The sequence below is a fragment of the Ochotona curzoniae genome, unplaced genomic scaffold (genome assembly GCF_017591425.1).
Source record: "Ochotona curzoniae isolate NIBS_2020 unplaced genomic scaffold, NIBS_Ocur_1.0 contig_3819, whole genome shotgun sequence".
In the NCBI taxonomy this organism is placed as follows: domain Eukaryota; kingdom Metazoa; phylum Chordata; class Mammalia; order Lagomorpha; family Ochotonidae; genus Ochotona; species Ochotona curzoniae.
This window is the reverse complement of record NW_024466004.1, coordinates 35,138,948-35,151,628: the sequence shown is the minus strand read 5'-3', so window position 1 is coordinate 35,151,628 and position 12,681 is coordinate 35,138,948. Positions and strand designations below refer to the sequence as shown.

Genomic DNA, 12,681 nt, shown 5'->3' with positions numbered 1-12,681 from the left:
TTTAGTAATGTTCTTTATCCTTTCCCCTTAACTTAGTTATTTTTAAAAGGATGAAAAAAGAATACTGTAAAAGGTTGAGCTGAGGTACTGCCTTAATTAACAATGAAGAAAATACGGTATTTCATTTTTGAATTGTAAAAATAAAAAAGATCGTAGATTGCCTTAACTTTCTTTTTAAACACACACATATTCGGATTTTTTAAAAAAGATTTGTTTGTTTTCCCTGGAAAGTTAGATTAACAGAGGGAAAGATCTTCCGTCCAATGGCTCACTCCCTAAGTGACTATAATGGCTAGAGTGGAATCGATTTGACGCCAGGAACCAGAAGCTTTTTCTAGGTCTCCCATGCGGGTTCCAAGGTTTTGGGCCATTTTCCACTTCCCAGGTCACAAGCAAGGAGCTGGTTGGAAAGTGGAGAAGCAGGGACCCATAGGGGATCCTGGCACATGCAAGGCGAGGATTTAGCCATTGAGTCATTGCACCATGCATTCAGACTTTTTAGAAAAATATATTTTAGTTTTATTTGAAAGGCGGATTTGTAGGTAGAAGGAGAGACAGAGAAAGGGAGATCTTCCATCTGCTGGTTTGCTCCCTAAATGGATGTAATGTCTTGAGCTGATCTGAAGCATGAACCAGGTGCTTCTAGGTCTCCAAGGACGATCCAGGGACTGCAGGGGTTGAGCCACCCTCCACTGATATACCAGGCTATGCACAGGTACTGGATTGAAAGTGGAGCAGCCACATGAATCAGCACCCATATGGGATCCTTGTGTTACAGGCGCAGGATTAATGTTTTGTTCCACTGTACCTTACCCACACTCACAAATTCCTAAAAAAATGTGTGTGTGTGTGGATTTGCCTGTATGTGAGTTACAGGAGACTGCTGTGGATGTTATAAAAATTTAGAAAATATCTACCAAATATGAGGTTATTTCAGAAAGTTCATGAAAAATGCAATTAGAATGTACATTTATCTTGGTATAAGAAATTTTGGAATATTCATACAGATATAATGAAAAAATTATGCAAACCTTTTTACACCAAGATAAGCATTTTAAAAATTTCTGTCCACATTGTTTCTGAAGTGCCTTCATAGAAATAAGAATATAATTGTCTTAATTAATATGAACAATGCAAGTAATAGAATTTAACACAAAAAGAAATAGAGCATAGGTGATTATATTATAAAAAAGTAAGTCCTAATGTAACTGTTGTGCTGTCATTGCCTTGACATAATTGCAACCTTTAAATGTCTCTTTAAATACAAAGAAAGTTGTACACATGTTGTGCATACAGCTATAGATCCAGGCTACTGCCATCAAGACAAACCTGCCTTATCATGAAACTGTCAAATCTAATTTGTTTTGTTTTAAAATGTTCTTATTTCTTCACATTTTTAGAAGCAATTGATGTTTGGTTCTCTTTATTCTTTGTGAGGGGAATATGTGTGATTGTGAGAAAATGTCATTTTTAAACCTTTTAAATGTGAAATGTATATTTTTACTGTGTTTTTATAAGTTTGATCATTGAATTCTTGCAGTGTAAGAATAGGAAATTTTTTATTTGGTAAATTGATAAAACACAAAATGTGTAATTTTTTTTTTCTTTTTCTTTTTCAGCATGGAGTTAGTCTGTATATTCAAGATAAAGAAGGCTTGTCAGCTTTGGATCTTATAATGAAGGATAGACCAAGACATGTAGTATTCAAGAATACTGGTAAGAAAATTCCACAGATAGAATATATCAAGGTACAGCTCTGGAAACTTTCATGACATTTTATTTTTAGTAAAATAGCTGAGATTTATTTTGTATGGATAGTTACTTTGGAGTGTTTTGGTTGACGTTTTTGGTTTTATCAAAAACATTTTGCATTTTCCAGTTGCAGCCTCATTTTTTTAAGCATAAAAATACAGGCTGAAAGGGTTAAGCAGAGTTGTATCTACTTTAACAGTAATGTGCATCCGGAAAGTAATATCAGCATTTGAAGTAGAAGAAAAAATAAATGAAAGTGATTGTTCTACTCATATATCCTAATTTCATTTTCCCTCTAGTTTGTTTGCCTTTTTATGGGTATAGCAGAAAATGAGAATAGGTTTAAAGGGGGGGGTACTATTTATTTTGCATTTAGATATACTTTACCATTCTAGGATTTTGTTGGCCTCCCACAATAAAAAAATGTAAATTTATAGCATAAACTTCACTATGGTTAAATTTTTTTGATTAAGATTTTAGAAATTGAGGGCAGTGTTGTATAGTACATAAAGCCTACAGCTCCAGCAGCCCATATGTACATACACTGGTTTTTATCTTGATTGCTCTACCTGTATTCCAGCCCTTTGCTAATGTCTTGGGAAAAGCAGGGAAGCTTATCCAATGTCTAAGCCCCTGCCACCCATGTGGGTCCCCTGGATGATGTGGCGTTGCCCTGGTCCAGCACAGGCCATTATGGCTAGAGTGGATGGAAGATTGATTTCTTTGCCTCTTCTTTCAAATAACTAAACTAAAAAAAAATTCTTTTAGAAATTTTTTAGTAGCCATGTAAGAATTATACGCCTTTATGGAGTAGCATGTGGTATTTTTATTTATGTATGCGTTGTGCAGTTTTTAGAGTGAATATCTGTCATCTCAAACATTTAATATTTGTTTATGGTGAAAATTTGGAATGCTGTCTTCTGGTTTTTCTAAGATAGAGATATATTTAATAGTGTTTGTGATTTAGTAATATCACAGTTTAATGAAATGTTGTCTAAACACTGTTGTGATTTTGTGTCTGGAGAGCAACCAGTTGAAAATTAATGTTTCTATAGAAATAGTAATATAAATTTTACTTAGAGCCTTTTTATTATTATTTATGAATCCATCACAGCTTACAGTTAGAATAACTTTATTTTCATAGAAACTTATTATGGCAATTTACTCATTTAGCATTTTAAATTTGACCACTTGAAAACAAGGAACAAGGGCTGGTGTTGTGGTGCACCGGGTTAAGCTTCTTACATGGCTGACATTCCATAACACCGTGCCGATTCTAGTTGTGACTACTGAGCTTTCAGTCCAGCTTATTGCTAATGTGCCTGGGAAGGAGGCAAGAGATGGTCCAAGTACTTGGGCTTCTGTCACCCATGTGGGAGAGCAGGGTGCAATTCCCAGTCCTATTATTTCAGGCATGTGGAGAGTACACTAGTGCATGGATAATTTCTCTCTTTCTCTCTGTTGTGCCCTGCTTTTGAAATATGTGTGTGTGTGCATCTAGATGTTAAGATAAATTATACTTTTTAAAACAAAAAACAACTGTTTAAGTATGCTAAGACTTTTACTATGATTTAGATTTTCTGATTTCTCTTTCTAGAATTATGTATTAATGCATTAACTTCTTTTTTTTTTTAATAATGGTGTCTTTCTGCGTATAGTCATCATGTTAGTTCCTGTAAAGAAACAGTTTTAGGTGAACCTATCAGTAGTGTATATCTCTAGTTGAACCTAACTGACATTTGTTTTAAGATCTGTATGGCTGTAAAACTGGTTCTCATTGTAGATCCCACAGATGTCTACACTTGGGGTGACAATACTAATTTTACTCTGGGTCACGGAAGCCAGAATAGCAAGCATCATCCAGAGCTGGTGGATCTTTTCTCCAGGAGTGGTGTTTACATCAAGCAGGTATTTTGAAGTACACTCTGCATTAAGATTAAAAAGAGCTTTTATGTTTAGTAGTTTCATTTTTCATTTGGATTCTGTTAAATCTGTTTGAGGTACAATGATATTTTAATGAACACATTTATCAGTAGAACTTTAGTAATTTTATTTTAGATTTTATTGTCTTTAATTATAGTTTGAATAAACACACCAAAAATGAGTTGTTTATGCATTATTAGAAATTAGAAGATTCTATACAATTACTAATTTAATTTTGAAAAAAACATTTTGTTAATTTTCTAGCTTTTTCTTTCTATTTTATTTTTTTAATTTATTATTTATTTTAATAATTTATTTTTTGATGATGATTACATCATCAAAATGATGCTAGGAAGGATTGAGCATTAGGGAAAAGTGGGTGAAATTGTTATTTCCAGATTTTCTGTTTCTTTTTGTCTCTGGGAGAAGGGGAGAGGTCAAGGGCGAATCCACATCCAGTCTCCCAAATGACCCAGGGCTGGGAAACCACCACCTGGTATCAACCAAGGGCCCTGTTGCGGTACATGTTCCAAAGGTTCTGCCCAAGTGGTTAGGATAGTTCTGAAATGCTGTCGATTTTGCCTTTCTAAGAGTGAAGCAACTTTCCATTGGCTGACATAGTCAACATCAAGTCTCCATTCACCCAGATTTTTGCTGTCATTGTTTGGCTGCAGTACTTGTCAAATTTGTTCCAGTTCTACCTCTGCTGTGGTATCCAAGAGCTGCCATGTTCTCCATGTGCATCAGGGTCTGCATCCACTGCTCTGCCTTTTTCACTCCTAGGTGGGCCTCAAAAACTGGGCCAGGTGACCTGAAACCTGCTGGATTCCCTGCCCCCTGGGTCCATGAACCTGGTGGCACTTACCTGGCAGGCAGGCCCCAGGACTCGGGCCATCCAGCCTGAGCTGTACTGGATCCCCCATGGCCAAGGCTCATAAACCTGGCATCCACCTCACAGGTGGGTCCAAGGACCCTAGTCAGGCGACCCGCTTCCGCTGGGTCACCTGCCCCCAGAGCTCATTATCCTGGCATCCACTGACCCCAGGCTGGCATGACTCACCTCACATCAGCGTCCACTATCACATTTATATCCCAAGTCCAGCCTGTCCCCAGTTCTAGCTCCTGCTAGTGGGTGTTACAGCCTGGCCCAATCCAGCTAGATCCCTGTCCCAGCTCTAATGTGAACTGGCTAGTATTGCAGCCCAACCTGGCCCTCCTGCACCCTGTCCTGGTTCTCCAATCTGTCAGTGGATGTTATACACTAGCCCAGCTCTGTCTGTCCCCAGACCTGACCCACAAGATATGCGGTAGGGTATTTTAACCTGGCATGGTCTAGGCTGCTAATTGCCTTGGTTCTTGTGTGCACCTGCAAGGACTGCATCCTGATGAAGGAATTTCCCAAACTCCTTTATTGGGTCTCCTCCAGTGGCAGATCTCGCATGTTCCAGGGAGTCCTTAGCCCAGATTGACCTAGTCTACCTTCTCTCTTGTCAGAAACTGGTCTTGCCCAACTGGCCCACACCCATTCCAGTTTTTACGGTTTGTTGCTACAGCCCAGCCACAACTGGTCCACTCCCAGACATAACTCCTGTGTGCTTCAGTGGGTACAAATATCTCTCTCAGCCCATCCTATACCCACCTTGGTTCTCAGATCAGTGGGTGCTGGAGTCTAGCCCAGTCTGGCACAACCCAGACCCAGTCCACAGCCATGCTCAGGGAAACTCTAGTCATGTCCATCCTAGATTGCTGCCCCATTGCAGCTCTCACACTCACCAGTGGGAATCACAACCCAGCCCACATATTTGCAACGAATCTGCCCCCGCAGACCATGTTCTCTCATATGCTTGTTCTTGTCATTGCCCACCCTAATATTACCCGTCCCCTGATCTGACACTCACTGGTGTTTACTATGATCCATAGTAGACCCTCAGCCCTGGCTAAGTGTGTGTAGGTGGTAGATGCTAACTAACCCAGCTCAGGTTTCCCATGTGGGCTGGTGCATCGATCTGATCCAGAAAGGTCCTCCAGCTTCCCTCCTCCAAACCAGCCAGTCTCAGGCTTCTCACTCACATGCACATACAGAGGCAGTTGAAGTCCCCCAGAAGTCATTCCTCACCTGCAACATACTCCCTCAGCGGTCCTCCCTCCCACACTTCCCTGTACCTCCTTCCCTCACTACTAAGAATGCATGGGTTGTCCAGCCCAGCCTTCTGAAGTCCAGTTTTCTGGTGAGGTGGTGTGCTGGCCTGGAGCTCTGTTTGCCCACTAGATTCCCAAGCTCCTGGCACATGTGCTGCCTGGAACCTTCCCTCTCCGTTCACTTAAGATCCAAGGCCATTCAAAGTTCTCCAAGCCCAATAATCAGCCCAACAGGCCAGCTTGCTAACCTTGGGCTCTCCCCTCCTCTCCTCTTTGCTACCTAGGACCAAGCACCTGGGGAAATCCCCAGGCTCTCTCTCCCTGTCTGGGTGTGAGCCCTAGGTTCACACAGACCTGGCTGGCACCATCCCAGGCTCCCAGGATCCCATGCCAGTGCAAAGACAGTAGTCATCCATGCTGGTGCCAAAGTGGCCTTTTTTAAAAAATGAAATTCTTCAACTTCTTAAGTGAATTTGTTCAAATCCTGTGTTAACATTTTTTGCAAGCAATCCTGCGTTCTTTAATGTAACCAGTTGTAAAACTTTAAGTGGTACAACTTAATGATTTGCTTCTCACATTTACTTTTTTTCTGACTTTGAAGTTAAAAAAGCTGCCTTTATACAGAATATGTGTTTTTTAGCTTTTCAGTTACTGCAGTACTGGTTCTTCTCAACTTTGACCTAACCTTCATGGATTACATACTGGCAAACCTTTAGCTCTTATTTTAAGATTGAACTTTCAGTTTTTAGAGCTAGTTAGAATTCATAAACCTACAGTAGGGCCAATTTGATTGTCTTCCTGGTGTGGTTATTAATATATTCATTTCATTGTAAAAAATACTTGGATAACTTATGGTTATCATTTTTAAGGCTTCACAAAATACTATAGAGTTTAGTGTTGTTTTATCCTTAAGAGTTATGATTTGATTCTGGTAATTATTCACATATACTTGGAAAGAACTAATGATAATGAAAGAACTTGAGATGGGCAGAAACTGTAAGTCTGGTGTCTGAATCTTTGGGGAATGTGAGGGATAGTAGGTATTTATAGCTAACAAGTTCTGTCTCTATGGAGTTCAGAGCTTAAATGCACAATGAGTTTGAGTGGGTCCTCAGAAGCTTTAAAATGGTGATTCACTCCTTAGTAGGCAGGAATGATTAATCCGAGTTGGAGCATAAGAAAGATGCCTGCTTTTTCTTCCCCAGAGTTAGTGCATTATACAGTCCAATTTCATGAATGCTTTAAAGAGACAAAATTTTTATACAAGAGTTAAATAATAATGGTGATACTGGGAAACTAGGCTGATGTACCTTCTTATTAAATATATGTACTACAGAAGAATGGAACATATTTCAGCACCATTATAGATAGAACAGTGTGCTCAAAAAGGAAGTCACATTTTAGCTAAAGCAAAGGTGTAGGATTATTCTGTGAATGTTTAGGAATCAAGGGGATTTCATTATTATGAATTGAAGATTCAGGGAATGGACCATGTATGGATTTGAAAAGGAGGAAAGCAGTATAAGTGTCAGTCAGGGAAGAGAAAGTTGAAACGAATGGTATAAAAAGCCCTATTAGTTGTTGAAAAAGGGTTGTTTCTGATATAGGAGCAAATCAAAGACTACTACTGGGTGGAGGATGTTAATATTATCTTTACATTTTCCAGATAATTGAAAAAGAAATATTGAGTTACTTCATTTAAAGCTTAAGTTGATGACTTATGCTTTCAGATAATGATCGAAATTAGAAGTTGTAGAATGGTATCCTAATAATAAATAAAATGTTTTTGATTCATAAAATGATTTTCCTTTGTAATTTCTAGCTTTAAGGTACAAATTTGGATTTTAATTTTACATGTCTTTGTATGTTATTTGTTTTACAGCTAAGTGAAATAAAGATCTTTCCAATACTTTTGTTTATTTTTTGAGTGGCATATTGATTGTGTTCATAGAATTCTCTGAGTTCTTTAAGGATGCATGTAAATATCTAGAGCTGATAGTTCATTTTATAGTTTTTCATATTCCATAGGATTTTCACTTTATGAAAATGATTTCAGGGTTTCTTTATTTCCCAGTCATGTTCATTTCCTAATTTACAAATATTTACAGGTAAGAAATACAAATGCAAGTAATGTTTTAAAACAATATAGAATTTTTTTGTTGACCATAGCAGTATTCTTGTCTTCTAGAGGGTGATTAGTGGATTATGTGTGTGTTGTGTGTGTCTTGGCATAAGAAAGTTCATGCAAATGAGGCAGATAAGAATGGAAATAGGAAAGAAAAAATAAATGTAAACAAATTTTTTATATTGGAGAGTGAGATATACTGAGAGGAGGAGTGAGATATACAGAGAAGATCTTCCACCTGCTGGTTCACTAAGTGGCCACAATAGCTGAAGCTGAATTGACCCGAAGCCAGGAGCCAAGAGCTTCTTCCAGGTCTCCCAGGCGGGTGCAGGGCCCCAAGCTTTTGAGCCATCCTCTACTGCTTTACCAGACCACAGACAGGGAGCTGGATGGGAAGTGGAGAATCCGGGATAGAATTGGTGTCCATATGGGATCCTGGTGGATGCAAGATGAGGACTTTAGCTACTACACTACTGTGCTGGGCCCTAAACATTTTTGATGTTGCATAATAGCATTAAATATATGTTAGATAAAGCCAGAGATGAAAAACGGACATTCTGCCTCTTCATCTCTGTGTATAAATGATTTAAGGCATTTTTATCATTATTTGGTAATTTTTATTTTTCTTATCACATTCTGCTCAATTCTCACTATTTGTACTTTATTAGTTTGGAGCACAACTAGCCATTACATCTTGTAACATAACCATTACGTTTTTCTTTTTTAAATTTCTTCTGTAGGTGACAATTTTAATTATATATATTTTTTCTTTTTCCATGTTAGAGTAGTATACATAATTTTAAAATAAAGCATGCATATTTTTTATATTTCTTAAAAAATTTTAAACATTTTGTACAAAATAGAAATAATAGTATAATTAAGCCTCATGATAGGTGTTTCATGTGGTTGAAACAATTAGAATATTTGAATTCTTTTTGTAATACAAAAGATATTATAGCCAATGTTGTGGTGTAGCGGGTAAAATTGCCTCCTGGGGCACCAGCATTCCATATGGGGCAGTGGTTCGAGTCCTGGCCACTCCACATGTGATCCACTTTCCTGCTAGTGTGTCTGGGAAAGCAAAGGTCCGAATCCTTGGGCTCCTGCATACAAGTGCCTAGTGCCTGGCTTTTGACTGCCCCATCTTTGGCTATTGTAGCCATAGTACCAGTGGAATAAAAGATCTCTTTCTGTCTCTTCCCCCATCTCCTACTCTGCCTTTTCAATTAAGAAAAAATCTTTAATAAGTAAAATAATATGTGCTTAATTTGAGAAGTTTAATATTATTTTCTTATTTCCCCTTAGGTAGTACTTTGCAAGTTTCATTCAGTTTTTTTGTCCCAGAAAGGTCAAGTGTACACCTGTGGTCATGGCCCTGGAGGACGTTTAGGCCATGGAGATGAACAGACATGCTTGGTAATTAGAATGTTACTATATTGATTAGCTAGCAATAGTAAAACTCTGATAAACTAGAAGTTTCAGCTAACTAAGTTTTTTTTAATCAAGTGTTAAGAGAAAATAACATATCAGTTAATGATAAATTGCTTTTCTAAAACACAGTATCCAAATTAAGGACTTAATATGGTACAGTGGTATGGACGAAAAATAATATTTTGTTCTCAGCAATTGTTGAGTCATAGTGTATATAAATAAGCTTTATAATATTTTCAGAGTTGAAATAAAAAAAGACTAATTCTTCAACCTTTTTCCTGAGGCAGTCCGGGTTTTTTTATTTTGCACTTTCATGAAAGTATCTGGGATCCAGAAATTGAGCCAGTGGATTCGTTGCACAATCAAGAAATTGATTAAGTTACTGAAATGGTATAGTTGGAAGAAACTTAATTTATCACATTCCAGAAAATTGGCTCACTGGGGTATTGTTAAATTTTTCTTTTTGAGGTGATTATTGGTATATTTATGAACTCTTCAAGGTTGGCCTTCAAAAGGAAAGAAAAGTATAGTGGCAATAACTTCCATTTTTTTTTTAAGATATGTTTTTGGTAATTTTTGTTTTTATGCACTAGCGTTATCATAATAATCTTCATGACACACCTTGTGTGTTAAGAGAGTATCTTCCTTTTATACCTGAAAATATAAATAAAATCATTTATTGGTTGGTTATTTCTTTCAGAAGAAAATGATGTACAGAGAGGTTAGGGAATTTTTGAGATTAAATAACTTGTAAGTGGCAAGTTACATCTATTGTAACACATCAGAGGTCTCACATGAGAGAAACCTTATGTATGTAAAGAGTAGGATTTAAGCTTAGGACCCGTGACTCCAGAAGAAGGGAAGCCTGGATTCCCTTATTTTGTTATTATTTTTTAATACCAGTGAATATTTTGAGTTCTCTTTACTCATTCTAACCAAATTTATGCTTGGAATATGATAAAGGTTTAAAAAATATTTATTGAGCTGAGTTCTCTTATTTGTTAATTATTAATGATTAATTGTTTATTCAATTGATTATTTTACTTATGTCTTTTTTGGTTCACCACTTCTTTTATAAGCCAATGGGATATCTTTTTAAACTTACCTGCTCTTTGCTGAAATATAAAGGTTATCTGTGATACATATGGATTTAGTCATATCATGTTGGACATAATATAATTATACTTTAATCGCATTTTAATGCAAAAAGTTAATATATTATACTGAAATTAATTTAATTTTAAAGGTTCCCAGACTTGTGGAAGGATTGACTGGTCATAATTGTTCACAAGTAGCAGCTGCTAAGGATCATACTGTTGTGTTAACTGAAGATGGGTGTGTTTATACATTTGGTCTAAATATTTTTCATCAGTTGGGAATTATTCCTCCACCTGCTAGTTGTAATGTACCCAGACAGGTAAGCTTCTTTATTTAAGCACTAATGTGACTATTTGTTATAAAACTTATATGAACAAAAAGATATTAAGGTATTGACAGAACAACTTATTTTATTGATTTAACTCTATGTTCAGTGGGCATCATCATGTATGTTTAAACATATAAATACACATATGTATCTATATTTTAATTTTCACAGTTGAAAACGAGCAAAGAACAAATTAGCATTTGTTTAGAATAACAAGGAAACCACTTAAGAAGTGAAATACGTAGTAGATTAGCTATCAAACCACCCCAGATTCAATGTTGAAGGATTCATAAATTTAGATTTAGGAGATTTGAAACTTAGCAGTTTTTAGGCCCTTCTTAAGAAAAATGAAATTCATCAATACAAAATGGGCCAGTATAAGTTAGTTACCCAGAAACTCAATTTTAATCAGAGTTATTAAATCTGCCTATCTGTGGGTGTCATATTTGGTAGTTGAGAGAAAACATGGATCTAGAAGTCACTATTCTTTGTCCTTTCTCTCTCCCATGTGCACAACTATCACTGGAAAGTGCCCTGTGTACAACCACTCAGGAACTTATGGTACACAGAATGGAGATCGGTGCTGTAGTTTAATGTGTTATTAGAATCGTCATCCATATTTGCTGATTTAATCCTCTGAAGTTAAAATTATTTCTGGGTATACTTTTTTTTTTAAATGAAGTGCTTAAGTCTAGTACTGTTGTATTTGGGGTAACTAATGAATCAATAGAAATCATCCTTAAACAATTAGAAGTCTTCAACCTCATATTTTTCAAAAGAAATGCGATTTGTGATGATTTAATCATTTTATAGACTTAGAAATGACAGAAATATTTTTGGAGCTGTAAATGGATAAAGACATGTTTAGCATTCAGAATAAGGATCAGTTTTGACTCACAAAAGCCATTTGACAATGCCTGGAATTATTTTTCATTGTCAAAACTGAACGAGGCTAGTGGTACTACTGACATGAGGTAGAGCTAAGCGGTGCTGCTAAACACCAAATGGTACATAAGACAATCCTTCATAACAAAAACTTCTTAGGCCCAAATCTCAAAAGTGCCTCTGTTATAGGAGCCTGGATGTGTTTTCTAGTAAGGAATGAGAATGCCTGTTTTACATATTGCTATGTAGGAAAACATAAGTAACCAAAAGGTAATGATTTGGTTTTTGTACTGTGTCAGTTTTTTATGTTAAAACTGTTGACTGAAAGTGTGTAGGGATATTTTGTTGTGAGTAGTCTGCATCTTCATTGAGTGCTCTGCTCTGTTAGCAGTGATTGGCCTTTGTTTTGGAGAAACATCAGCAGCAAATATACCATACAAATATTTACCCCACTGGTTTACTGGATTTTGAACTGTTGTACTAGAGTACGTAGTAAGTTGCAGTCTTGTCTTTTGGAAAAGATACAGGCAAAGTACCTGAAAGGACGGACAGTCATTGGAGTAGCAGCAGGCAGGTTTCACACAGTGCTGTGGACACGAGAAGCTGTTTACACTATGGGACTCAATGGTGGACAGCTAGGTAAGAGTCATTTTTTGCTTTGTCAAGCATAAATTGGTTTTTGAGACGGGTATTCTATGATTTGTTTCTTTGTATGATGATTTTTTTTAGGCTATTTGCTAGATCCCAATGGAGAAAAATGTGTGACTGCTCCTCGTCAAGTTTCCGCTCTGCATCATAAGGACATTGCTCTGTCTTTGGTTGCCGCAAGTGATGGGGCAACTGTCTGTGTTACCACAAGGGGAGACATTTATTTGCTTGCAGAGTACCAGTGCAAGAAGATGGCTTCTAAGTATGTATATTTCTGTATAAGACGCATAACTTTAATAAATCTCCCCTTTTAACACATATTCTGAGTATTAATTTTATGCTGTGCTTTGTA

The 12,681-nt window shown here is 36.9% G+C and overlaps 1 protein-coding gene across 1 annotated transcript in view; it reads left to right on the top strand.

Moving 5' to 3' along the window:
- The window catches only part of IBTK (inhibitor of Bruton tyrosine kinase), a 70,347-nt gene that overhangs the window by 8,058 nt on the left and 49,608 nt on the right, over nucleotides 1-12,681 (top strand). The window contains exons 3-8 of the mRNA XM_040983682.1: nucleotides 1,620-1,716; nucleotides 3,536-3,660; nucleotides 9,245-9,355; nucleotides 10,617-10,787; nucleotides 12,203-12,320; nucleotides 12,411-12,591. Of these exons, the coding sequence (XP_040839616.1) occupies nucleotides 1,620-1,716; nucleotides 3,536-3,660; nucleotides 9,245-9,355; nucleotides 10,617-10,787; nucleotides 12,203-12,320; nucleotides 12,411-12,591 (803 nt within the window). The remainder of the gene's footprint in view (nucleotides 1-1,619; nucleotides 1,717-3,535; nucleotides 3,661-9,244; nucleotides 9,356-10,616; nucleotides 10,788-12,202; nucleotides 12,321-12,410; nucleotides 12,592-12,681) is intronic.